The 27,251-nt window shown below is 42.0% G+C and overlaps 1 protein-coding gene across 4 annotated transcripts in view; it reads right to left on the bottom strand.

Annotated features, from left to right (window-relative positions):
• Positions 1 to 27,251, bottom strand: part of LOC311270440 (uncharacterized protein) — a 171,334-nt gene that overhangs the window by 124,081 nt on the left and 20,002 nt on the right. For 3 of the 4 annotated variants that reach the window (XR_014624258.1, XM_084375297.1, XM_084375298.1), the window contains exon 2: positions 13,272 to 13,373. Coding sequence is in view for 3 of the 4 variants with exons in the window: in XM_084375297.1 (XP_084231423.1) it covers positions 13,272 to 13,373 (102 nt within the window). In the remaining variant the exon portion in view is untranslated. Of the gene's footprint in view, positions 1 to 13,271; positions 13,374 to 16,899; positions 16,986 to 27,251 lie in introns of all 4 variants that reach the window. The other variant, XM_084375299.1, reaches the window with a different exon arrangement.

Below are 27,251 nucleotides of genomic sequence, written 5' to 3'. Positions count from 1 at the left end.
CGTATTTTAATGTAAGCCTGAAATTGACCGGATCAATTCTTTTGATCAAAAAAGTAAGAAAAACTATTTTTTTTACAACCTTAAATGAATAAACTTCTGTCGGCCACCCAATGTACTTGCTCAACCCTCATAATTAACTCTTATTGGTGTTGATTGTTTCCTTCATGATGATTATCAAGTGACACAGTTTTCTCTCTGTTTATTTACCACCACATCACTGATATGTCACAGCAAACATATGGAGGCATCAAAAGTATGTTTGGATTATTTCATCTCACCATATGTTTCCATAGGCACTGCTGCTGGACCGAGTCAAAATCCTTAATACGGACGTCTGATGAGATGACAGCTACACATGCCAGACCTGTGTGACTGTTCCACTGTCTATAATAACAGTAACTTGAACGGTAACTCAGGCCTGCCCTATCGATCATGAAAACACAGCATTTCTCATCTAGAGGAGAACAAAACAAGCCAATATCGCTTTCAAATGCTTTACTGCCCTCTAGAAAACATCAATGCAGGAATATTGGCCTGGTTTACATAGAAGGCAACAAAAAAGAGCAAGAGAGGAGAGGGGGGGAAAGATGGCCGTTGTTAAGCTGTTAGTCAAGAGAGCCAGATTTACCGTTTCTATTTCTACATTTTCCCTCTGCAGATCGATCGGTTCATTTTCTCCGACATCAATACTGCGGAGCCCAGTACAGTTCGCTCCCCTCCAACTTCCTTTCATCCTGGCTACACTGGTACTGGTGGATGTTAGTGTTAGCCTGATGCTCGAGGTGACGGCTGCCCTCCCCAGCGCAGGATCAGCTCAGGCTCACCTTTCCATGCTGTAACCTCAGCCGCGTGGAGGAAGGGAGGGAGGGAGGGAAAAGGAAAAAATAGCTGACCTCTCATCAGTGGTTCGGGGCAATGTCTACCTCTTTTGTAGTCAGTTGGTGGAACTTTCCAAGACCTTTTCCCACTTCCTTCTCAGCGGCAGGAAGCTAAATGTTGGCCGGCAACTGCCTTTCCTGCCCTGGCGTCTAACTATGGAGGTGTCTCACAGAGGGAGAATGCCTTTTTAAACGCCTTGGGAGGTGCGCGGTGCCCTCGCCAGCAGCTCTCAACAGCTATCCCCCCCAACCCCGGCTCAAACCTTAAAGCAGCGCAGGGTGAGGAAGTTGAAGAAAACTGGCCTGAATCTCAGCGCTCAGGGGCAGCCCCAACCTCCATCTCAGCACCCTGACTTCACCTCCTCGGGAGCGCGGTGGTCAAGGCGGTCAACGAGTCAGGCTGTGGACTGGGGGTGGGGGGTTCTTGGCAAGCAGCTTTGAGAGTGTGGTTCAAGGTGCTCACAGGAAATCATGCCCCAGGACAGGAGCACTACACTCTGTTCACATGGCTTATGTACGATGCTTGTGCTCTTTATTTATTTGTATTACTTTTTCTTTTTTTTTCTTTGTGCAGCCTGGGAAGTCAATGTGGTAAATAAGTTTGTATGTGGATTTTTGCTAAAGGTAAGAATTCTTATGGAATAATCTTCAAACAAACTGGAATAAAAAAACAATGAAATGATTTAATTGTATTGCAATAATCCCCCTATACTGACGTGTGTGGGTATATATATGTATGTATATATTTACAGATAGAGCTGCCCATAAACACATCAAAACTTGTCATATGCTAAACATGTGCTATAAAAATTCACATCCCCTTTCACATATTCCGTGTGGTTCAGGCAAGGGGCGGCACCCAGGAGACTACAGACTTCTCTGCAATGATGACTGTTTTTGCTTTGATTTCAATGCTCTATATATTTGGACGTATCCATAATAACAACGAAAGAGTGGAAAGTGATATGCAGGCAAGCAGAGAAGAGTGCGAGGCAGCTATACTCCGTGTACGAAGATCCCATCGTGGATCGTGAAAGCTGCAGCATTTTGGATCAGTGTCCAGCAGCAGGAAATATTCTGCAGATTTTTTGCAGAACTTTGACAATGAGCAGTTCAAATGCCACTTTCACTAGTCTAGTCCCAGTGTACGTTTGAGAATGTGTTATGGCTAATTAAACCAGCACTACACGTTGTCGACACACCCATAGCTAGCTGTGAATTCACTCTAGACAATTGTCTGCTCTATTTTCACATGTAGCTCACCACAGACTTAAGACTAGGGAGCTGGCAGGGTAAAGTCCGGGGCAAATAATGCAGACAGGGTTACAGTGCATGTGTGAAAGCGGCTTGTGTTACAGCAAGAGAAAACTTGACCGCTTTGCTTTTCTTTAAAGTGAACCTCTGGTGGCTGTAGTAATTACTGCAGCAAATGAGGAAGTGAGAAGTATTATGAAGAACAACAAGTCCGGATGGATGGTCGGATGAAATAAGCACAGGACACAGGGCCGCTGTTGGTGTCCAGTGTGAAAGCAGAAGTCAACCACAAATTAGTTTAAATTACTAACGTAGTTAAGTGACGTCTTGTGTGTTATGTACCTGAAGTGACATAAGTATCATAGTGATTTTAACTCAAGCCACGATCTTTTCCTAAACCTAACCAAACTGCAAGTGTACTACAAAGGCACACAGCAAAGATCATGTTGTTTTGGCAACTGCGATATTTGTCATTTTGGGAGTCACTGGCAGTTGACCCATTCAGTCTTTTAGGGATAAGGATGTGTTGCTATTCAACTAAGCAATATGGCCAACAATTATGCAAATTACAATTACAGCAATAACAGTCCCATTGGTTTAGGTCTTAGGAAAAAAAAGACACAACACAAAGAAGAGAAATGACACTGGATCTGAGAAAATTTCTAATTTTACCGTAAGAGGTGTGTTTATGTGATGGAAGATGTTGAGGTTTATACTCACCGTGTCCAGGGGCAAGAGGGGCTGCTACTGCAGAGGACCAGGTCACAGCTTTCAAATCAAATTATTTTATGCCAATGGGAAGATTTTTTTGTTTGACACTTACACATTTCATTAGACTACTGTAGATTATTAAAACTATGCAACATGCATGATTTTTAGTTTGCATCTGTGTCACTATTTCCTCTACTTCAGAAATGCTGGATTCTTTCCAGTCAACTGTCCTATGATACCCTCTGTGTTCCCGCGAGGTGTTTGTGTAACATACTGCGCAGACTCCGTTGCCTTCCTAATTATGCCTAAGTGAAGTGTTGTTATTGTGTTCAAGCCCCCCTGCCCTCACCTGCAGTTACCTGCTCCAACATGGAGTCCAGAACAAACTGCAGGCGCTGCCATTTGGGCTTTGGTGTGTTTGTGTCTAACAACACACTCCAACACAACACAACACGCAAAAACTCAGTTTGTCACATTTGCCAGTATAATAAGTAAATCTGACACACAGTCATACAGCGTAATTTTAGTTTGCATGACAACATGTGACTAGCATTAGCATGTGAAAGAACCAAAACAACAACAAAAGCAGTGTACAGGAAAGAAAATAAATATCATACATAAAAGCAGGGTGATTTTATTTATTTATTTATTTATTTTTGTAATTTTAGTCCATGTGCAAGTGTCTTTTCAACATCATTGAGTTCATAGTGATATGAGATGGAGGTGACATCCCAGAATAGTCTTGAGAGTGTCTCTTTTTAGGATTCCAGTAAGAAACACATTACAAAATATGTTTAAACCTACTAAAATATTTTAAAAAACTACAGAAAACCGACTTGCCATCAGACATTATATGCATCTATATTTAAATACACACATTTTCTCTGTTTTTCTGTCTCTTATACACACACACACACACAGAATCACGCTTGTTCAGCTTACCCCGCTTCATTTGTGATTTTGCCATTACTGAAGGGTTTATGTGTGACTGTGTGTGACTGTGTGTGTATAAAAAAAAAGAGAGACTGCATGCAGTGCATTTGTAAGAGAGGCTCGACCTGACAAATGTATTCGGCTCCCGGTAGCACCGCAGAGCCCCAAAATTCATGTAAAACACCAGTAACTCGCAGTGCTTTTTAAAAAGGGATCGGCTGATACAGGATAATGATGGAGATTTCAGCTTGATTATGGGAGCCCATCCCCATCAAATATTCCATTCCCTTTTTCACACTTGGGCTTTATGGAAAAAAAAAAAAAGAAGAAGAAGAAAAAATCAGACCAATGTACCTGGAGCTGCAGGCGTTCAGGCCTGACCAATCTATGGACGAGACAGAAAAGAGAAAAGAGACAGGATGTGCACGTCGGTGGAGAGCAGTTAGGGTGGTGAGAAATATCTGTAACGATGAAGTGAAGCTCTGTAGTTTTGAGTACAAAGGAACAAACAATCATGTAGTTTCAGTCTCGGCTTTTGAATCTTAATTTTAAAGGAAATCACAAATTCTTTTATCATATTGTATTATTGCTTTAGCTCAGTCAAATTCACAAAGTCTTCTGGCTCAGATATCCACCGTAACGGCGGTCACCAACCTGGAGGTTGTGACCATCCACATGGGGTTGCAAGATAAAGCTGGTCATTGGATAAATAGCAGGACAGGAACCAGGAAAAAAATATTTCTGCTACACAAAATTACTCCATCAATATCTGCCTGTTTTCTAATAAATAGAAAAAAAGTCTCCTTGGTTTTGGTCTGAAGGAGTCACTAGCCAACAAGCCTGGGAACAACATGCATCAGGTTTATCAGAGAATTACAACACTGCTGATGTTCACAGCTGAATTTTACTCATTGATGATTTATTTAAGAGAAAATGGTCACAATCAAACATTTTTTAGTAATTCTATGCGGATTTTAATTCCTGAAAAACTATGTTTATAAATAACAATTAACAATATTAGCGAAATAGAACTTAAATTAAAATGATAACTTTTAAATTAAAATGATAATTTCAGTCCTTTGAATACAGACACTTCATATCAACATGTGGAAGTTCAGATTCCTTAGCAGGGAGTCACAAACATGTCTTCATGTTGCAACAGAATTACCTAGCTAAGCAAAAAATATTTCTAAGGATTTCACAATAAGTGAAATAATAAGCATTTTTTTTCCCTTTTTCTTTCTTTCAAAATGTCAAAATGAAATTACTTTCTGTCACAGGGTTAAATATCAGATTACTGCTTTATGCTTTCCATCATTCCAGACAACTGACAGCCTTTGTTAAAGGATACAGAAGACAAAATCAATCAAATCCTGTCAAGAGACAGGCTAGATCACTGCAGTGTAAAGTTAGACTCTGGACTACATCATGTGTATTTACATGTACAGTTATACAGTAGATGTAATACATAAAATGAATTCATTTTTGCTTGTGATTTCAAATCCTGCATAAATTGAGGACATCAGTTACTAGTGGTTACTATTTGACTGAATCATTTGCTATTTTCTGATAAAATACAGTCACAATCGTAATATAATTGTGAACAAATACAATGTGAATATGCTCTGATAAACGTTATTTGATGCAGATGTCACTGCGTGCTACTGTATGTGAGATATGAATCAAAATAAGGAACATAAGAGTTTGCAAATTAAAACTCAATTACAAAATACAGTGTTGTTTTACTGTAAATATAGACAATCTGACCCAGAGTCTGACAGTTACATGACAGTTAAGTAGCAGCCATAAATACAAGGGAAAATGATGATTGTGATTTTTAAACATACGTGTTTACAGTGAGTACTCGCTGTAAGACACTGTGTTGCGATGCTGCTCACCTCAATATTGTTACTGTGAAATACTGTCATGTGTCAGTTAAGGTTTATGATCATACCGTGCTGTATTCACTATAAAACAGCCTGTTATTGTAAATCAGTTCATCTCAAATTAAAAATGTTTTCCTTGTTACCAGAGCATAATAAATAATAACACAATAGATTGTGCGATTACAACACAGATTCACTAAAAAAGAGAATACTGTACATTTTTCAAAACTGAAAAATGAAGGATTTGTTACACAAACAGCGATGCGGATAAAGAACGTACTGCGCATAGTAAGATTGGATTAAGGAGTCTGCAAATTATGAAAAGCGTAACACTATAGAGACAAGAATGAATCCTAAAATAAGCTCAGCGTTCACTTTTTAATCAGGAGATTAAAACTTTTCCGGTGTTTAAATACAATATTTATATGCTTTTCTTTTCATTGTGCCCCAATGTATTCTAACAATTTGCCTGACTGGGTGAACCTTGCCACCTCCTGCATGTCACTGCCCATGAAACCACTGGCAGAAGCTGCCAACTTCATTTCTAAGTTTTGAGGTAAATGAAGTTCTGTTCTCCTGTGTGTAGAGCCCTGACACAAAGGTGGTAAATGAAGACAGGAGGGGGGGTGTCGAGGAGAAAAAGTATAGGTCATCAACAAGTCAAGGCGACCATCTCCTTTTATTTCCCTCCGAGCAATTTAGAGTGACACAAATGTCTGCTTCGGGAACCCATTGGATTCATGTTGATAACCTATGAGATAAATATGCTAAAACATCCGTCTGTGAGAAGGAGAGGGTGAGAGAAAACAGGGGTAGGGTGAGGGAGAGAGAAGGAGGTGCAACAGGCACACACATAATCAGAAGTTGCTGGTAATGTGCAGGCATTCACCCATTGGATGAACATCTTTCACTTTATTAGCATGACAAAGAACACAATCATTTTGGATATGCCTGAATGCCGTTTTCATTAACTTCCCAATGATTTATTAACAAAAGTGTCTGGAATGCTGCGAAAGCTGCAGGCCCCTGCCAAAACCAGAAAAAAAAAGAAAAGAAATTGAACATGAAACAGAGAAAAAATAATGCGAACTAAATACAAAAAAAAAATGTCATCTTTAGAAATGAATAAAGAGAGAGCAGGAGAGAGACTAAGAAAGGGGTGAACAAGGGGTTAAAAGGTAGACGGTTTTATAACAGCCGATCCCTTCTAAATGTAAAGTATATCCAGTTAATTATGACATTCATTAGGTTTTAACACAGCACATTCAAACTGAGACTCCCAGCTGGGAAACATTCTCCAGTCGGCTAATAGGGAATTCCATCAGCCATGGAGGAGAATGAGGCTCATATGGTTTTATATGCTGCCTCACAGAGTCTGCATATGTGGAATTTAAAAAGACCATCAGTTGTGGAGAAGTGGTGTTGATGAGTATATCCACTGAAACCTCTGCTCTCATAGGCTACATTTAAATAAACACTATTTTCATTAGTACAATTGTTGTTGCTGCTGCTTTTATTATTATTATTATTATTAGAAAGGGTAATCTCATTCATTAGATGATAATGCATCATCTTAGCTGTCTGGATAAATGTTTCTGTCAGCGACCGACTTGAGAGGACCCTCTACACAAGTGATGGCCAAATGCGTCCCTTCCAGCACAAGTATTCGGACCTTTCACACCAATTTACATTAAACCTTTTCTATGATTTTTCATAAATCTACTGTAAATAACCAATGTAAATACAAAGATCATGTAAAATCCCAACAAATATGACCTCGACCGACTCAGTACTTCCCCTGTCGGTAAAGAGACATGCAAACTGCAGCTATTGTTGCTTGTTCGGCACCATGCTACCTCGTACACTTCCTATGGTGCAACTCGAGACTTTCATGAGATCATAGTAGTTTCATTAGATGCTCAGTGTAACAGCTGGAGAAGTTCCAAACCAGTCGTGCCAGAATGGTTTGCTCGATCTTTTACCATCAGGAAAGGAGCCGCTAGAGACTGTTTGGAGAAGGGCAGGCACTTTCAAGGAATACTTGGCAGGTGACTGGACGAACCATCCGTCTATCAACGAGCATGGGCTTACAATCAGATTATCAGTGGGAGAGCGCTACCAGTGGAGCCAGTTGATAAATCAGGAGAAGAGGAAAGTCTTTTGTGACTCTGCAGGGCCATGTATTGCTCAAGAAATACTCCTCAGTTCTGATATAACTGATGCTATAGGAGCTGGTCGATTCTCAAAACCTTCTAAGACCCACTCTTTTTCTTTTTCCAAAGCTTTCAACCACTTCTCATTTCTTGGCCAGCAGATAGAGTTTGCCCAGTTGTCACTGAAGTAGCTCCCTTTGTCATCACCACGAGACGGGGTTGAAACTTTCTGAAAAAACTAGTGTGGCTGTTATAGTCTGTAATATTCTTTGTCAGAATCTTGTTTTCAAGGTCAAGAATGAACTTTCACTTTCTGCATTCTGCTATCTGTCAATGAAACACATTGTTAAAGTATACCATTTTGTTAAACTGGGCCCCCTTTCCCTCATAATGTCTATGCAGCACCCTGGTCAACAGTACTTGAATCCACAGTAGGCTCAACATTTTTTGTCACATCAGGGTTGGATGGCATTGATGCTTTTTAAAAGCCCAATGTTAGCTCTCAGTGATTCAGCTGTATAGGGTAAATCTACAAGAAAAAAAATGTATCATGAAAGAATTGAAAGGATATGCCTCTGTCACACCTCCTATATCCATTTATCTAAGGAACAGTTCACCCAAAAATGAAAATTCGGTCATGCTGATGGAAAGTCAGGTGAAGTTTCATAGTCCACAAAACATCTCTGGACAACAAAACAGTGTTGCAGCTTTGGACTACTTATATAGCACTTTTCAAGTCCTAGCGACCACTCAAACTGCTTTACAACACAAGTCAGCATTCAACCATTCACACACGCATTCATACACTGATGGCAGAGGCTATCATGCAAGGTGCCATCTGCTCACCATGAGTGATAACCATTCATACGGACTCACACATCGATTGAAGAGACACTGGGAGCAATTTGGGGTTTCAGTATCTTGCCCAAGGACGCTTCAACATGTAGACTGCTGCGGCCAAGAATCGATCCACCAACCCTGAGATTGGTTCTACCTCCTGAGTCATAGAAGTTATTTAAACACTGGACTCGACTGGACAGATGCACTGTGCGCTAACGCTTTTAGCTTAGCGGCTACAGTGAAAATTTCAGCCTAAAAAGGACGTAAATAACGTCCTTTCACATTAATGTGGTATCTTGGGGCTTCTGGAGACTTTGATTACATTGGACGAGCTGTATGGAGCCATTTTATTTTATTTAACATTAATCACTACATCTACTGTACGAAACCCGTAGATAATGACTGAATTAAAATTTTTAGTTAAACTGATCCTTTGATACAATATACAATAAAAGTAATGATGAAAATGATTTTTTCAACAGCTGCCTAAAGACACATATGTTCATCTATATTGTGGAAACATTCTGCAGAGCTAGGTATAAAACCCATTAAATGAGACTTGCCATAAATATTCAGACTGAGAAAAGGAACGTATGAACTATACTAAAACTGATCCCTCCATTGCTCTCAGTGTTTTCTACTGTACAGTATGAGTAAGTTAATAGCAGAAGAAACCCATATGAGTCACAGACCTGTGTGGTTTGGATCCCTATTTGATCATGCTATGCTTTTATGAGAACATTTTTCATTGGAGTTCTTGGCTGCAAACGTGTAAGAGCTCATTTCAGCATCCAAAAGGCCCAGCCTGTCCCCCATCCTCACCCACAACACAAACAGTAACAATGGAAAAAAGGAAACTTGACTCTGAGAAGACAAGTGTTTTAAAAGATTGAGCTTTCCACCAGTGAGCTGATGAACGACTCTCCCCTTCCCAATCCCTCTGAAAAAAAAACAGCCAATGAAAATAAGCTCAACAGTGCAATTTAGAGAGCCTTATAAATCAATCCTGGTGAGTACACATATTTCCGTGTGGGGAGAATTTATATGTTTAATTACTGAGCGCAGGTGCCGGGCCCTGGCTTTACTCATTACAGTAAGATATATGAACGGCGGCGAGAGCCCGGATAGCGCAGGACAAAAGGGAGGACAAAGTAATTAGCCAGCTCTTATTTAATGGGACCCTTCCTCAAGTCATTCCCGGCTCCCGTTGCGGTTCCTCGTCCATATGCTTCAATTCAGAAGTCATTTCATAAAGGACCACTGGTGGCAGGTAGCACAGCAGCAATTAACACTGGCGGGGAATGGAATCGGCTGGGATTGAAAATGAAGTGTTAAACACTGTGTAATATTTGATTGTCCAGCTTTTCTTACCACAACCCCCCTCCCTCCCTCCTTTTCTTCCCTCGTAGATGGATTTTCCCAGAGTGATGGAGAGCCAAATGCTGGGATTCCCTGCTGAGTGGGACTGTGCTGCAAATGCCTTTGGCCACAGAGTGGTCGAGGTTGGTTTTGGCTGCATGTGTGTGTGTATTTGGCCAAAGTGTGTGTTTATCCTCCCATGGCCTGTAAGTGGACTTGGCGGTAGATTTAGCTTTGGCTGTCCTGAGCCTGTGTGCTATAGTGTGTGTGTGTGTGTGTGTGTGTGTGTGTGTGTGTGTGTGTGTGTGTGTGTGTGTGTGTGTGTTTAGCCGAGTGGCACCTGTACTGTGTGCGCAAAGGCTAGTACAGACACTAGCCACTGCAGTGCCTGTGTGCCAAGATCAGGCCTGTGCCATCTTACCTCAAGGACTCTGGACTTGTACCAACCAGGGCTGTGCCAAAGGGAGGCACTGACCGCCTAAGGGGGGGGTCAGCACTATTTCATCTACAATGTGTGTGTGTTTGTGTGTGTGTGTGTGTGTGTGTGTGTGTGTGTGTAATTTAATATCTGTAAATGGGAAATGGATAGAATCAGAAAAAGGGAAAAAATAAAGAAATAACTATAACTACCCAGTTAGGCAATTTTTCAGAATACATTAAAGCACGAGGGGGGATAAAAACAAGCTTTTAGCTCATGTTTAAAAAATAATTGGGGAGAAAAATCCATCAAAATCTGATTCTTTATTGCACTTAACTGTTCGGCCCAGCTCAGCATGCTGTTACAGCACTGCTCTTATTTAGCCAGGTTTTTCAGATCAGCCTATCGTTGCATCCAAGTCAAAATGAGAGTGTGTGAATGTGATTGTATTTGTATGAGCTGATGTGGCTGAATTCTGATGTCCAAGTGGGCAAAAATACACAGGATCACAAGCTGATCAACTTTAAACCAGGACTTTCTGTATTTAAACTGAGTAGGTTGTTGAAGAATAAGTTGTTTTTTACTGTACGGATGTTATTTCGAACAAATATTTGGCCAATATCAAGGGAAAGAGTAGTATCAGTCAGACTTAGAGTTAGCACATGCACAATGTTTCAGGATTCAGATCAGGATCAGACCAAAAATACAAAATATTAACATAAATTAATAAAGCCCAAATTAAAAGTGTGCGAAAAGAAAAGTAAATAAATTATAAATTAATACTAAAAATTAAATAAAGAAATGTAATGACATTTTACATGTATTTCTGTATAGTGAGGTTAATTGGTCACTCTAAATATGATGTGAATGTGACCGTGAATGGTTGTTTGTCCCTATATGTCGTCCCTGTGAGGGCTACTTATCCAGGGTGTACCCCACCTCTTGGCCAATGTCAGCTAGGATCGGCTCCAGCCCCCCGGGACCCTGCTTTACGTCCTAATATTAGTACTGGCATCAGCCCCAAAAAGGATCGGTCAGGCTCAAAACTTTTCTAACCTCTGTGGAGACACAACATACAACACAAAATACTTAAGTTTAACAATAATGTTCTAACTTTAACAAATATGTTCCCATCTCTTAGCAATATTTTTTAGAGAGGGGATATCTACCTCAGATCTCTCATCACCCACTTTGGCCAGTAAACAGCAAACCAATCCCACAGAGGACAGGCTCAGCCGTCTCTGTCTCAGTCTGTCTACACACTCAGCAGTCATGTTGAGTCAGTCCAGCCAGCCTGGGGGCGTTGTTTGGCCAACACTAAACCAGGCTATCCCTCACTGGACTCCACTTGGCTGCTCCTGACCCCTGTACACTCGCCGTCTGGCCACAGGCTTGTAGCAATTGGCAGGCCCGCCATGTCTCTGGCACATGCCCACTCTGAGTTCATAGCTTTTGACCTGTGTGTTGAGGGGATGCATTTGGCTCATACTTACACATATAAACATTAGAGTGTGTAGCCGAGGGCCAGTTTGGCCCAAGCAGCCATGTTTCACAGGCTGACACTGGTTGAATTAAAACACCTGATGTTCTCAATCTGTCTCAGAGCCAGTTACAGCCACTGTCCTTTGGCAGTCTGGGCTTGGCAGACAGCATGTAGATCATAACATTAAGTGATAGTACGGTACTCTGAGTGCATTCATGAAAACAAGCAAATGCAGCTCAAAGTGCTTCATAACCAACTTCATAAATGAGGAAATTTCAGCCAGAATTACGTGGCCCCTTGTGAGATGACAAGCTCCCATTCAGCAGTGCAGCAAGAAGACCAACAGGATCATCGGAGAACCCAATCAGCCCCAGCCACAATCTGTTCTGCATCCCTCGGTCTAGCAGATGGTACCGCAGCATCCGGTCCTGACCACCAGGCTTAGGAGCAGCTTCATCCACAGGCCAATAAGACTGTTGAACTCTTGAGTTCTGAAGCTCATCACAATGATGCTGTCGTCACGCAACACTGGTTGACCATCCAACCGGGCCAACCAGCAGAAAATCAGAAGACAGTTGCGCCCAGATTTTTTACAGAGACCTGTCTCCAACACAACATCCAGGATCACGCTAATGCACACGATGGTCGGACAGTGGTCCGCGCCAACAGTGCACAGGAAAACAGCAGGACAAGCAGAGGTGTTTACATCATCGATCTCCTGGGTATATACGTGTTTATGTTTGGATGGATGTACATGTATGTATGTATGTTTATACTGTTCTGTCATCATGTGTATGTATAAACAATACGTATCCATCTGTTTTACCATCACCACCTATCTACCACAGTGTTACATTTTATTCTAGTTTATATTAGCTTTTATCTTATTCCTATATTTTTTACTCTACCCTCTGCTCTATTTCATGTATTTTTTAATCTTACATTCTAATCCTACTTTGGTGATTTTCTTTTAATACATATTTGTATGACTAATCATATGTTAATTGAAACGACCTATTCACTGTAATTGTTGTGCATTCTATGATAAAGAGCTTGCACAATTGATACATATAAACTTATTATGCTCTGGTGAGGAAAGCTGTTTTTAGACAGCTAAAAACAGACTCAGACACACTTACAAACACACACAAACACACACTGAGGCAATGAGGACCACATCGACTAACAACAGTGGTGCTGTAGCACATTCACCACTGCAGAGGTGACAGATAAAGTAATAAGAAAAAAGTACTGAATCTCTACTGTGGGTAGCAAACTTTGAATGTCAGTGAGCATGACGGCCACTGGTTCAGAGAGGCAGAAAGAGATGGAGGCAGAGTTGGCATGGATCCCTACCTGCTTGAGAGCAGTTGGCACTCCTCCAGTCAGCATGCCACCCTGGCTGCCATTTCTCCTCCCAGCCGTCCCGCCCAGCTCCATGCCCCATTTCCACTCATGCTGGGGAGGCAACCAGAATGGCACCGGAAAGAAACGAGAGAAGGACCAGTCAGTATTCAGGATCAAACAAAGACTAGGAAGTCACAGGAAGTCAAGCATGTGAAAATTGGGAAAGATTGGACCATTTAGACAGAAGTTATAAGTACTTCCTGTTTAATGGCGAACAATTCCTTGCCACTGCAACAACATCCAATGAGAACTCAGTGTTCACCATATATATAGTGTCACCAAGGCCTTAAGAATCTTACCACGAAATTTGAGGTGTATTTGGTCAACCTGCTAGCAGGAGTACATAGAAGTATAAATGTAATTTCATGCTGAAATGACTTTAGGCGAATATCGGGGTATTAATGTGTTCAAGCTGGGACTGTTTTTTTAAGAGTCGACCATGTTCAATAGAGTTACAGCAATTTTTCAACAACTGGCCTTCTTGCCGCCCAGGCCAGGCCCCTCAACAAAAACTCACAATGTTCCCAGTACAGCATCACCAAGGTCTTAAGTGTTTTCTCACCATGTTTGAGGCACATTTGGTCATCGGGTCAAGACTTTTTTACTTTATGTAAGATAAAAACTTGTTTTTTTTGGTGCTTTTTTTTCTGTTGTTGCAATATTTCTTCAATTACCCCCAAACAAATTGAAAATGCGCCAACAGGTGGATAGAAAAAATACTATTTTGATGATCTTTTTAAGGGAAAAGACGTGATGTAACAAATTACAGGTTCCATGTAGTAAAAGGCCTAGGATGAAATTGTTTTAGTGTCTTTAAACTGATCATTTCTTCTTTTCTCCTCCATTTTTTTGTTTGTTTTGTTTTTTGTTCATTTTTTTGGGTAGAAATTTACACCAGGAAACGAGCTATATGAAAAAAAATAATAAAAAGAATTGAATTGATGGAACAAAATGTTCCTAAACTGTGATACTTAAAAGTCACAATTTAGGCATTACACATTATTTAACTCTATAAACAAGATCCAGTCTTAAGGTTTCATCTAAATAAGGGCCAATTTTATCTAAATACAGGCCCAGAATATATCCTTTGGCGGATAACGTTATAACCCGGAGTGGGCAAATGTATTTGTTGACACAGAAAAAAGATGTGCAAGACAAATATAATTAAAATCTGGATAAAAGTATCCCTAACATCACATATTTAGTTGAAAATAATTGTTTTTACCTGTCTGGATTTCTGAAAATAAAAGGATTTAACAGTTATTCCATAATCACTTTCTACACCATTGATAAAGAGTGTTCACTGCAGTGGACATTTACATTACTCCTTCAAAATAACATACACTGAACAAAAGGTTATTGGCACGATGTTTTACTTCTTTAGCAGTAAAAACAAACATCAAACACAATATTGTTGTGATTTAATAATTCATGCATGAAAGGGTTAAATACTTCACTAAACATTTGATGAAGGTCTGTATTAAGCTCATGGAGAAACATGAAACATGGAGATGCAATCACTATCATAAAAAAACAACACATAAGTGGTATTGCGCTAAAGCTGAAAGGAGAGAGAGAGAAAGTAAAGAGGAGGAACAGAGGGAAGAGAGAAAAAGTAGAGGGAGACAGAGTTGGAGGGGGGGTAAAGCTCAGGAGGAGGAGCGATGAATTCCCAAAACTAATCTGAGTATAATCAGGGCACTGCCCCAGTGTCCTAACCCCATCTATACACACATACACATACACCAGAGCGCTTCTGCCTACCCATAACCCCAAGTGTGTGGGCGGTGGTGTTCCCATGACCCACTTAACACATCTGGGTCAGCTGTATTCAACCACCAACTCACACACACGCCCAGACAGGTACATTAAGACTAATGAACACACACACACACACGGGTTCAGATAAGGCAGATGGGCTCGAGTTTTTTTTTTTTTTTTAACACTACTGAGCTCTGATGAAAATATAAAAGTTGGCTGTTTCACTTCTCCTTACTGGAAAAGCAGTGTGACATATTCTGTTTTGAGATAAACTATTGTTCAACATCCACATGACCACATTTAGAGTTCAGAGTTTGTTGTTTTCCTGACTATTTACCCACGCTGAAATACTTTCTATTACTCTTCTAAAGGCCCAGCTCGAGCAGGAGCAGGGGCCGTATACACTTCACACTTCACCGTATATAAAGAGCACTGTGAGGCGAACACCTTGGAGAGCCAAAGGTTGTCTCAAGTTGTAGCACTGGATGTAAACTAGCACGTTTTTTTTGGCGCGGTGGGGCCTTTTTGCAGAGGCAGGAAGCGAGAAAAGGGCACATGAAGGGAGCGGTTAGGCTCTTTAAATGCAGGGGTAGGACTGACTGTATCGCTTCCAAAAATAAAAAATAAAAAATGAAAAAAAAAAACTTTTGAAGTGTGTTTGTGTTTGAGGCGAGGGAGCAAAGGTGTGCTTTAGAGTTTGAGGCAAAAGGCAGGAGAGTCTTCAGTGTATGTGTGTGTGTGTGTGTGTGTGTGTGTGTGTGTGTGTGTAAGAGAGAGAGAGAGAGAGCGAGAGAGAGTATGTGTGTGTATGTGTATGTGTGTGTGTGTGTGTGTGTGTGTGTGTGTGTGTGTGTGTGTGTGTGTGTGTGGAAGTCCCTCATGCCAGTTTTAAAAACCATCCGTAGCCCAGGTAAATGGCATGCTGTCCTTTGCACATGCCCGGTGGCTTTCTCTTTCTCTTCACAGGGAAGAGTTCAGAGGGCCAGTTAGCACCGTTCACAGCGGACCCCGAGGCTTCCCTCAGACACACACACACACACTCACACACTCTAAAATTCATGCACAAAGATTTCTTTGAGCACATACACACGAGGCCAAAAACACATTCACACATGCTCAGAGGCTCTCGTAAATTCATGCAGCGGCAGCAGTTGTACATGCATACACACACATGTGCACACACACACATGCACACACACAGTTGGCCCGTGGCTAGAGTGTTCAAACAGGCGTGATATTGAAATCCAGCAGTAGGGAGAACAGTGGGTTTTGCTGAGGTCCATAGCAGGTTATTGATCAAGGTTAGTTTACTGTGAAAACTCTGCCTGTGGCCAAGGGCCATTCACACCAGAGGTGTCTGTGTGTGTGTGTGTGTGTGTGTGTGTGTGTGTGTGTGTGTGTGTGTGTGTGTGTGTGTGTGTGTGTGTGTGTGTGTGTGTGTGTGTGTGTGGGAAATCTTTGTGTACGGACAGAGGAGTGCAGAAGCCAATGTGAGAAAGTGTGTAGGTGCATTTGTGTGTGTGCGAGTTTAGGTGCATTTCTGCACTCACATGTATTGAGTTTATGAAGAGACAACAGTGCTGCTGTGTTGCATGTGCTGTTCTTCAGTGCTGCTGTTCTTTTAGCAGCTGACAGAATTCTTCTTGTGCATAAGTTTATTTCCTCTTCTCAGAATTGAGCTTGTGCACTGTTTCTTAACCCTAGCTATATAAAAGTAATAAAGTGTTGTAACCAATACAACACTCGGAGGTACACCTTCATCACACCTGTGTAAAATCCTGTGTGAAGTTTGTGTAAAAAGAAAAAACTTACTTACAATATATTTTCAAGGATCCTTCTGTGTGGTCCTATTCTGTAGTTGATGGTGGTCATGTTTGATATTATCAGGGCACCCCGATGAGTCTATGAGAGGTTAAGGATGGATTGGATCTGTGAGCAGCATATTTTGAACAGACACTGCACTAGTAATATAAACAGATTGACATTTATGCATTTGTAATTTAACATTCGACTCATATTACACAGCTTTAAACTGAATGCTATATAATAGTAGGTTTAAAAAACACAAAGCTCCAAATCATTTGTGATCTTGAGCCTCTTCATGATAACCTGCCGGAGGTCACTGTGTGCGTAGCAGCTAATTTGCCACCATACTGTCTATATATCACAAAGCACAACAACAATTTGGTCCCAACATGGTAGAAAAAATAAAAAAAATCAAAGATATCAAATATTTCCTTTTTGAATAGCCATTCAATCATGGGCTCAGAGTGTTAAAACAAGTCTCAGTGAAGTCTTTGTGGTGCTGTTAGACGACTCCAGAGTTCAGATGTGAGCTTTACAAGCAGAGAGAGGTTCTCATTCACTGGTGGTGTGGGACCACTCGTGGTTTTTCATGTTCTGTAAAACTACAAAACTTGGCTGCTACTCTGCTAATCTCTCTGACATACTCTACACACATAGAGAAACACACACACGCATACACACACCCGTGTGGACGTTTCTCTAGCGCTAACAAAAGCAGATGTATGAGATGTGTCTGTTACTCTATTCAGGGCCTTAGAGGCCTGGCATCAAACCACCTTCATATGGAGATTCAACACAAACACACACTCGCACCTATACACACATCCATATACAAGTGTGTGAAGCAGGAGGGGTAGTTTCAGCATGATCTCACACACGCAGTTAAAAATATGATGAAAGTTTACCACATACACACAGGCTAGAAGTCTTCCCTGAGTCCATTGACACGTACACACACACAACCTCATACATACACATGCATCGTCTTCACAGGAAGGCGTATATGTATGCGGGCTGCTTTTTTATTCATAAAATGGCAGAGCGGTGTCAAAGCAGCAAAAAGTTGTGGCCTCCTCGCTCTCCCTTGTTTTCTGACTTCAATCTCTTCTCTGTGTCTTTTTAACTCGCTGTTGCCCATCTATTCAAAAGTAAAGATGCATTTTAATGTGAAGGCAAATAACTGTGATGCAAGCAGCCCATTTCACAGCCTCGTCTGCTTACTTTGCGTGTACCTGGAGGATTAAAAAGTAGGCTATATCCGCATGGGAGTCCTTCCTTGAGGACTTCAGATTTTGCACAATCTAAACACAACTAAACATATTGGCATCTGTTCAGACTCTGCTGCTGACTTTGTGTCAATTCCCCAACTCCGCATGTGCTTTTTGGGAATATATTAATTTCTGTGGCCGCTCCATTGGAACACATTGTGCTTGGTAGACTTGTGGATGCAAACATATCAAAGGCTCTGAAAAGTTTCATCTGTTCTGCAGAAAACTGGTGAAATGGAAAACACATCTGAACAGTATGGGTCTCAGAGTTCCTCCACTGTGTAGTAAACTTAATTTACTGGTATCCTGTCCCCACTTTATCCAATAAGGTGTGAGAGTTACACAAAAAAGTTTTCCCCTCTGCACGTTCACGGGCAGACAGCAGAGCTAGTGCGACTAACCATGGATGAACAGGCGAATCTACATAATTCAGCGCTACCAGAAACAGCTGAGCCTACACCATAAAAAATGCAAAGCTGATTGAGGCAATAATGAAGAAAATGAAATAAAAAAACAAACAAAAGAAAGCTGCTTGGGAAAAAAAGAGACAGGAGTCATGCAAAAAACTGCTGTTATGTCAGTGCGGTCTTAAATAATTGTAAACACCTCAAAGCAAAAGTGATGCTAGCCTTACTGCCTCTGGAAAGGGGTACGCTACTCTGCAGTAACTATATGGATATTTGTTAGCCAGCTAGGTTTGTTGGTGCCTAGACACTTTGTCATGTGTGGTGGACTGATCAACAGCAAAGCTTGTCGTTAGCTATGAAGCTAGCGAGGTAATATTAGCTAATCTGCTATGCAATAATGTCCATTACGCTAGCTAACTGGATGACTGAGAAATGAAACATTGGACAGTAATGTTCTTCTGTACTTTCTATGAAAGACTGCTCCACATTGGCCTTCAAGCCTGGAGGAGCGCCCACCATAGTTGTCAAGCATTTTGAGGAGTTATAGCCAGCTCATTGTGTTTCCTTTGAATAGGTGGTAGCTGCAATTGCTTCTTGAATATCATAAAATTCAGCTTTTTTTCCCTTAGGATGATAATAAAGGAAGTATGCTCTTCTGAGGGAAAAGGAAACTACATCGACTGGAATTAAGGCTTTTTGCCCAGTAACTCTTGGCGCCAGGTGAACTGACCAGCCGGTCCTCATCAGAAAAGCTTCACATCAAAAGTTCGACATCTGGGAAACGCTGTCCATCCACTTTGACTGTGTGTGAGCGCCAAGCATCGATGCTATATACACAGTCTCTCCTCATCCTGCTGTAGTCCTGCACTGTGTCGGTCTGAAAACACGGTCCGCCACGGTGAGTGCAGCCGCTGGATCTGAGATGTTCTGGTGGAGACAGGCCTCTGTGGGCACAACATTCTCTAATTTCACGTTGTTTGGCCAGCCAAGAGTCCCATTTGTCCATTTCCTTTTCCTGCGATTGGACACTATTCAGGAGCAGCCTTGAACCATGCCAGATAAGTATGGCCCTTAGCAGGCTGTAATGGTCTAAAAGTCCGCTGCTCTCAATCTAAAACACCTGCTTTACTCTCCAATGCTGATGAAGGTATTTCTGCCATAGACAATATGTTTTTCAGCAATAAAACTGAAAAAAGTGACAGTTACAAAAACAAGAATGTAGCATAATTTGGAGGAGCTACCGACCGCTGTATCTTCATGCGCCGCTGTTGCCATACAACAATTTGAAAATAATGGCTTTGGCTCAAGTGCGCTATACCAAGCCAGAAAAAATAAAAAGTCAACACAGAGCCCTATGGCCTGTCAAGAATTATTTAAACATCCACGTTTTCTTCATTTTGCTAAACACAGAAGTTGACCATTCCCCGACCTTGGCAAACTTCTTTAACCTGAAACCACATCTCCACCACCCGAAGACGTGTAAATGACGAACAGCCAGAATGTCCTCACTTTGCAAAAATGCCCTCTCTTTGAAGGTCTAAAATTTAAAATCATTCTCACAAGGGTTGGCAAGCATGAACACACAGACACATACACACAAGCAAACCCTCCTTCCCCTCTCTTTCCGCCTTCCTCTGTCCGGTCAGTGTAATGGATGGTGAATCTGTTGCTTACTCATGCATACAGCTGACAAATTGTCCCTCTCCGATCATGGCCCCGCCGCTGTGTGATTTGTGAAAGATGGGACGCGACAGGATGAGTCGGCAGCTCAGATTGAAAAAGGGCACTGAGGATACAGACAAACTAAAAAGGTGCATTTGAAGAAAATTATATATCTGAGGGCTTACAGGCCACTGGGGTGTGGATGAGCTGCTCCTGTGTGTGAGTGTACGTATGTCTGAGTAAGATTAGAGATATGTGAGACACGTTTTAGCAATGACCTTGCTGTGTAGTGGACTATGAGGATTTTAGAGTGTATGTCTATGGTGGTATGTGAGTACACACAAAAAGCTTCACCAATAACGGCTGAACCTCTGAGTTGCACAAGTGTATAGTAGGCTAAAATCTGAATACATTTGACTGGATTTAACTGGGAGATAGCCCACATCATGTGCACTAGTCCCCATTTAAAGTGTAATATGACCCACATACAGTCCAGCGGTCCCTGCTTACAGTATAATTTAACCCACATACTACTCACTGCTCCCTGGACCTATTATTGTAATATAACCCATATTCTCTGCAGCACATTCCACTCTTATCTCTGTTACTGGGAGTTGAGAAGATACACCATACCAACAACCTGCTCCTCTGAACCCTTTAATTCTGCTTTTTGAGATCCCTGTTGTTTGGGAATATTTCTTTAAGAAACTACACTAAAGTTTAACTGAAAATAAAATGGTTTCCAATGTTGTATGACTTAATTAAAGCTATAAGATATGGCACTCATTAACGTCATTATTTGGGGTTACTCGCTGTGTGTTTGGGGAACGTCAGCGACAACACCAGTCATTTCAGCAAGCTCCCCCAAACAACATCTGCTTACGTTTTAACAAGGGCGTATAAAGCATTAAAAATGTCGGTGGGACAATCTGATTGGGTCTAGGGGTTCTCCCATGGCTCACCCCCCAATTTTTTTTTGTCATTTTACCTCACAGAACGTGACAGTTGCTGGTCTACCGCTGCCTTAATTGGCTAGTTTGTGTGTAACTTTGGTGTTTTAATGTATAAATACAGCTTAAAGGATCGGACCGGATAGGAGCCCTCCAACGGGCAGCTGAGATGAAGCCGGTGAATGCGACCACTCTGTATCTCTCAGCGAGCCAGTCAGCGCTGCAGTGAAACCCAACAAACCCCCGGAGCCATCTCAGAGCTCTGCAAGCTGGCAACGATACAGCTTCCGCTCTATTCGGCTCAGGATCTGTGCACTTACTGCTATCGTTAGCAGCTACAAGAGTGTGTTTCTGCTGCAGCAGTTCTTTTACTGGGCTCAGGGGCTGTGTGCTTTGTGGTACTTGGTTAGTGGCTGAACAACAGTCTGTCGCTGCCGCTGCTGCTCACTCGTTATTTGGCTCAGGAGCTGTGTGCTTTGTGTTACAGAGTTAGCAAGCTGCTGAGGAGCAGGCTCAGAGGCTGTGTACTGTGAGTGCAGCACATTGTTGTTGTCGCTAACCAACCATACCCACAACCATCACTCACGTGTAAGAATGTAAGAACGTAAACAACAAACATGGTTATTGTTAATCACCGCTGTCAAGCTAGTTTGCTAGTAATGTGGAAATTTTGGCTGCACTTTCTCTGCCATTCTGTGCAAAGGGAAGAGTGCTGCAGGCAATCAGGGACGTAGGTAGACAGACAGGTAACCAATTCAGTCTTTTCATATGGGCAGAATAAGACGATTGGATGGGCTTATTAGAGGCCTGCAGCCACTGCAGTTAAGGGATTTTTTTTTCCTTTTATTTGTTAGAGCATTTGATTTACTGATTGCTCTTGAGATGCTAAAAGATTTTCTACAAATAGAACAAAAATTCTTCTCGAATAACCCACCAACCCCTCACTTCAAGAGAAAAAGAATCCATTTGAAATTTCTTTGCAGAAATGAGTGTTACTTGAGTGTACTGGACTGGATTGTATGTCTTTTTTGAATGTTCAAAAGCAAATAAATTAAAAACCTCTATAACAAATTAACATCTACATTTTCTAATTTAGTTTGAATAGTTTTGCGTATGCAAAGTCGGCTACCTTTGTAACTTAAGACAGTCCATTCACCCATATACCAAACCCTGCAGAGAGCTGTGTGTTGACATGTGAGTTGTTGACAGGGCTGATTCACCTGTTACATGAAAAAGTGATGCATGGGTGGTTTATTATTTCAGCATCTTTGTGTCTTTAGAAATGAGGTTTTCGTGTACAGGAAATAAAGCAGTACAGTACCGGCCTGAAGCTGTGGAAGAAATCACATACACATAATCACTCATACTTCCCAACGAGCCCAAAACAAGCACATGCTCCTAAAGTGATCCTTAAATCACAGGCCAGCACAGTTGAGCTTTCATAAATTAGCCTACGTTATGACAATCCGCTAGCTATTAGGAGGATGTGAAAAAAAAAAAAAGAGTAGATCAAAGATAAAAACACAAAGAAAATAACGGAGGGAAGGTACAGAGGGGTGGGAGTGGGGGTGAAAGGGACCCTCACTAATTCAGAACACTAGACAGAGCAATGTGCCAAGTCTGCCTCTCCTCTCTAACCCCCTACTCCCACCCACCCCTCCAACCCTCGCGGGTAGGTCTGCACTGGGCCTTTGCCACGTTACACATTTGCTTATTTGAAAAAGAAAAGCAATTCTGGCACAAGTCTGCCTCTCTCCCTATTCTCTCCCTCGCTCATTCTGCGTCTGATCACTCCTCGAGGCCAGAGTTGGGGCTGTGATAGAGATTAGGACAGTTGCGCTACCGACAAGGCAGCTAAATCTACAGCGGCTGACAAACCTGGCGGTAGCAGTGTTTAGAGAGGGGTTGTTAAAAAAGACACAGAGAGACTAATAGCGAGAAGAGACAAGAAGCTGGTCAGGAAATGGAGCCTTTTGGACGGGGCCAAAATGGTTGATTGGGGAGACTGATCAGTTATGATTAAAGGCAGATGTAGGGCTCTCGCACGGCTGATTTAGCTTTATAAAAGAGTGCGAGTGTGTGTTTGTGTGTGTGTGTGCGCGCGGCTGCATGTGTGTACGCGTGCAGCGAGTACATCTGCATGTGTGGCTGTTTAAGGCTGACTACACAATCTGTGTACACGAGGAGGTGTCAGTGGTACGCAGCCCATAGGGACCCTCGCAGACAAACAGTACACTTGCAAAATGCTGAATTCACAACACTTCAAGAGCCACCACTTTACCATGGTGAAAACACACGTCATCAGTCACCACTATCAAACACAATATGGTGCCCATATGCCCAAGATGGCATCCAGATGAGATAGATAGATACTGTAGATAGATAGATAGATAGATAGATAGATAGATAGATAGATAGATAGATAGATAGGAAATTTGGACATCCAGTAGCAGCATCCAACTTACAACAACAAACATGACATGAAACGTCTGTATCATCTAACATCTAACAAACCCCCACAAGTACCAACAAAACAGCAGTGCCTGAATGTAGGTTGTGCAAAATGAAACAGGTTGAAAGATGAACAGATGAAACAAACTACATGGCACGGAGCCAAGTTTGGTCTGATTAACCCCATCAGGGACAGCTCTGGATCATCAGGATGGTGTCTCACCAACTGGACATACAGCAGGGATTTAAAATAACTTCTGCTTTCAGAAAAAGGAAAAAGCTGTCCTTTACACCTGCTTCTCATTCCCCTCAGTTAACTTCATGATTGATAAGTCCAGTTTATAATGACTTAGCACCTACATTCGTTCATATCAGTTATGATAACACCTACTGAAAATTGCTGAGAACTAGGAGCACTTCGCTAAAATGATCAGTCGATGACAGAAAGTGTTGGTAATAGTCACTCATTACCAAGGCTGGATTACTAACTGGGCTATCTGAACAACTGCCCAAGGGCCCAAGCCCCAAGTGGCCCCAAAAGCCCTCGTATCACAGCGTGTTCGTTGGTCTAATTGCAGATTTGTTGGGAAATTGGTACCAATAAAACGATCAACTAAGGTACTGTTAACAAATGTTATGATCCTGTCTTGTCTTTGTTATTTCAGTGTTATTTTAGTTCAGTCTCAGTCAACTCCCTGCCATGCCAAAGGAAAGTCGGGTGAAGTGCGTTATGATTTAAAACCAGTTCCTAACTAATTCAGTTGTTTGCTGCGATGCTGTTTCGTGGTGACTACTACTTCAGTTGGCTTTCCATTGGCATCAGGGTGAGATAATGACTGCATTTTCACTTTTGCGTGAACTGTTATGGGGCCATGTTCATCATGTGGTGAGTCAAAGTTGAAACAGAAGTCACTCTATTAACTGTGGTGCATACTGGGTAATATTTTCATAGTCCTCTTCCATTTTCTCTTTTGTAAAAGTTTGTCTGACCTTTGGGTTTTTTCAAAAACCTGTCTTAGCACCTGACTGTTAATGTTTATGTCTAGACGTCTTTTGGCAATTACAATTTCATCATTACTGATAAGAAAGATGTGGCAAAAAAGCAGTTGAGGACTTTTTTGTCAACTGACTCGAGGTGTAATGAACCGCAATTAAAGCCATTGCAATTACATGTAGAAGAACGCGGAGAACTGGAGCTCTGCAGATCATTCAAACACAAAAACAAACCCCTCTCATAATTAATGTTTGAGTTCTGTATGTGTGTGTCTATATGTGTGTGTTTGTTCTCACCCTAAACTGTGTATTGTCACTCTGTGTCTACGTCTGTCTTTCTGTCTCTCTGCCTCTCTACACCCACCACCTCATAGTTGCAGATTACGCCGCTTAGCGCTCACCACGGGGCGAGCTAATCACCAAGGAAAGCAAGGGGGTTTGAGAGGAGGAGGGGGTAAGAGAGAGAGTGAGGGGAGTGGTGTTCAACTGCCCCCCACCTCCCCATCCAACCATCGGACCCCTGCCAATCCCGCCCCCGTACTGCCCGCAGGGCACCGTCACGGTGACAGCGGTGTGACAGTAATCTTCCAGTGACACTTCTCTGTTTTTTCCTTCTTTCTTTTTAGATTTCTTAATGTGGGGGGGGGTTGAGAGGGGGATTTGGGAGGGGAGGGGGGCATTGTCAGCCCCCTCTCCACACACAATAACAACACCCTACCAAACCCAGAGGTACCATGACACTTAGCGATCGTCCCCTGAGAAGGCGACAACACGGAGGCACGATGCCGAGCGTTGCCAGCACCAGCCCGGAGATGCCTTCCCTCCCCTGCCTCTAAAAATACATCCACACAATGCATCTGATAATAGGTTTATGCAATGATGCACCGGCGCATGGTGATGCATCCACCCTAACATCACCTACCACCACCACCATCATGAAAACATTTTAAAAAAGGGCACAGAAGCACACTGATTGTTGTGCAAACAGACTTACGTTTCAACACTAGTGCGTCTTAGTCAGAGTCAAAATGGACAAAGACGTAAGGCAAACAGTGATGATTGACACACTCTTGCTGAAACAAAATATAACTGAGACCAGGGGAAAAAGGGCATTTGTTGGGGACTATTTTCAGACATGTGTTGATACACATTTTGTCATAATTGTGCAGCGGTTCGGCTCATTAATGAATCTCTATGACACCGAGGAATAAACTTCGATAGGCCACTATTTAGTAAGATCAATTCAATGTGTGTGTGCGTGTTGTCTTTTTCTGTAATTTCTTGACAATAAAAATAACACTGACTTTCCTCAACCTCCTCCTTTAACTATAGGCACTGCTGTGTGAAACAGAGAACACATGTCGCAAAAAGAGGGAAAACACAGTATAGAGGTCACGGAGAAGCCCAACCTCTCGCCACACACTGCGCTTGAGTTATGATTGCAAAACCACCTGTTTATTGTAAGTTATTCCTGATTCTTGTTTGAATTGGCACGAGCGTAAGAATTTATCTCCTTGTTGAGCACAATGAGGAGCAATGTGTCTACGCATGTGTCGGTAAGCAGAAGGTAGCGCTCCAGACAATAGGAAAAGAGCCAGATTTAAGAGCATTGTCGCTCGGTGTGCGCCAAGCATCTCCATAAATCCTAATACACACTCATTCCCGGTGGAAAAAAGAAAAAAAAAGAAAAAAGAAAGGCAAAGAAAGGGAGGGAATGAATGCATTTTCTTCTTATCTATCTGTCTTTCACTCTCTTTCCCCAGCGAGAGAGACAGAAGGGAATAAATGGCTCCCCTCTCCTCTCCTCTCTCCTCGGTGTGGGCTGACAGTGCAGCAGATGGTGGTTTAAGCAGTGAATTTATGAGCGCCACAATCTTAATGTTGCAGAAAGAAAAGAAAAGGACTTGCATCAAACGCCACTGACAAATGCACTTGCTAATATTAATGCACTCCTCATTCATCCAATATGCTGCCTAATTGCTTTTCTGTACACAGTAATATGGCACCTGCTGCTCAAGTCCGGCGCTCGCGTCAGGAGAGGGGAGACCGAGGGGGTGGGGGTGGAGATGTGGAGGTAGAGAGATGAGAAAGAAAGTGTCTCTCTCTCACTCTCTTTCTTTCTCTCTCTCTCTCTTCCTGTCTTTCTCTCTCCCCTTTTTTTCCTGTGATGGATGCAAGGCTGTGGATCATGCGCCAGACCTGTCAGTGTTCCTAATTAAAATTTTATACTTACAGGCTCAGGGAAAAAAGGTGGAAAGCACTCAGTAAACAATCAGTTATGAGAGTAGAGGAAGGGAGAGGCCATCACGCACACACACACACATGCGGCAAAGTGTGACACGCCGAGGCGACCGAAATCTGATTTTAAGTACAGCATCATACATTGAAAACCAGAGGACTTTATTGGAGCTTAACAAGGCCATCTTGCCCAAAGATTAAGCCCAAATCCAAAAGGGGCCTGAAAAAAGCAGCGAGTCGCCCACCTTTGCTGCGAAAAAAAAGCTCTCTCATGGACTCTTGTGGATATGCCAAATGTAATAAAAGCACAAAGGCTGTTAGGCTCTATGGCTGTGTCACCTTCAAAGTATCAGTGACTAAAGTGGTTTCACAGAAATCTTGGTCTGAGCCATA

This window comes from Pagrus pagrus, assembly GCF_965226575.1.
Source record: "Pagrus pagrus genome assembly, chromosome: 15".
In the NCBI taxonomy this organism is placed as follows: domain Eukaryota; kingdom Metazoa; phylum Chordata; class Actinopteri; order Spariformes; family Sparidae; genus Pagrus; species Pagrus pagrus.
Note: the sequence above shows the minus strand (reverse complement) of the source record. Positions and strands in the feature narration are given on the sequence as shown.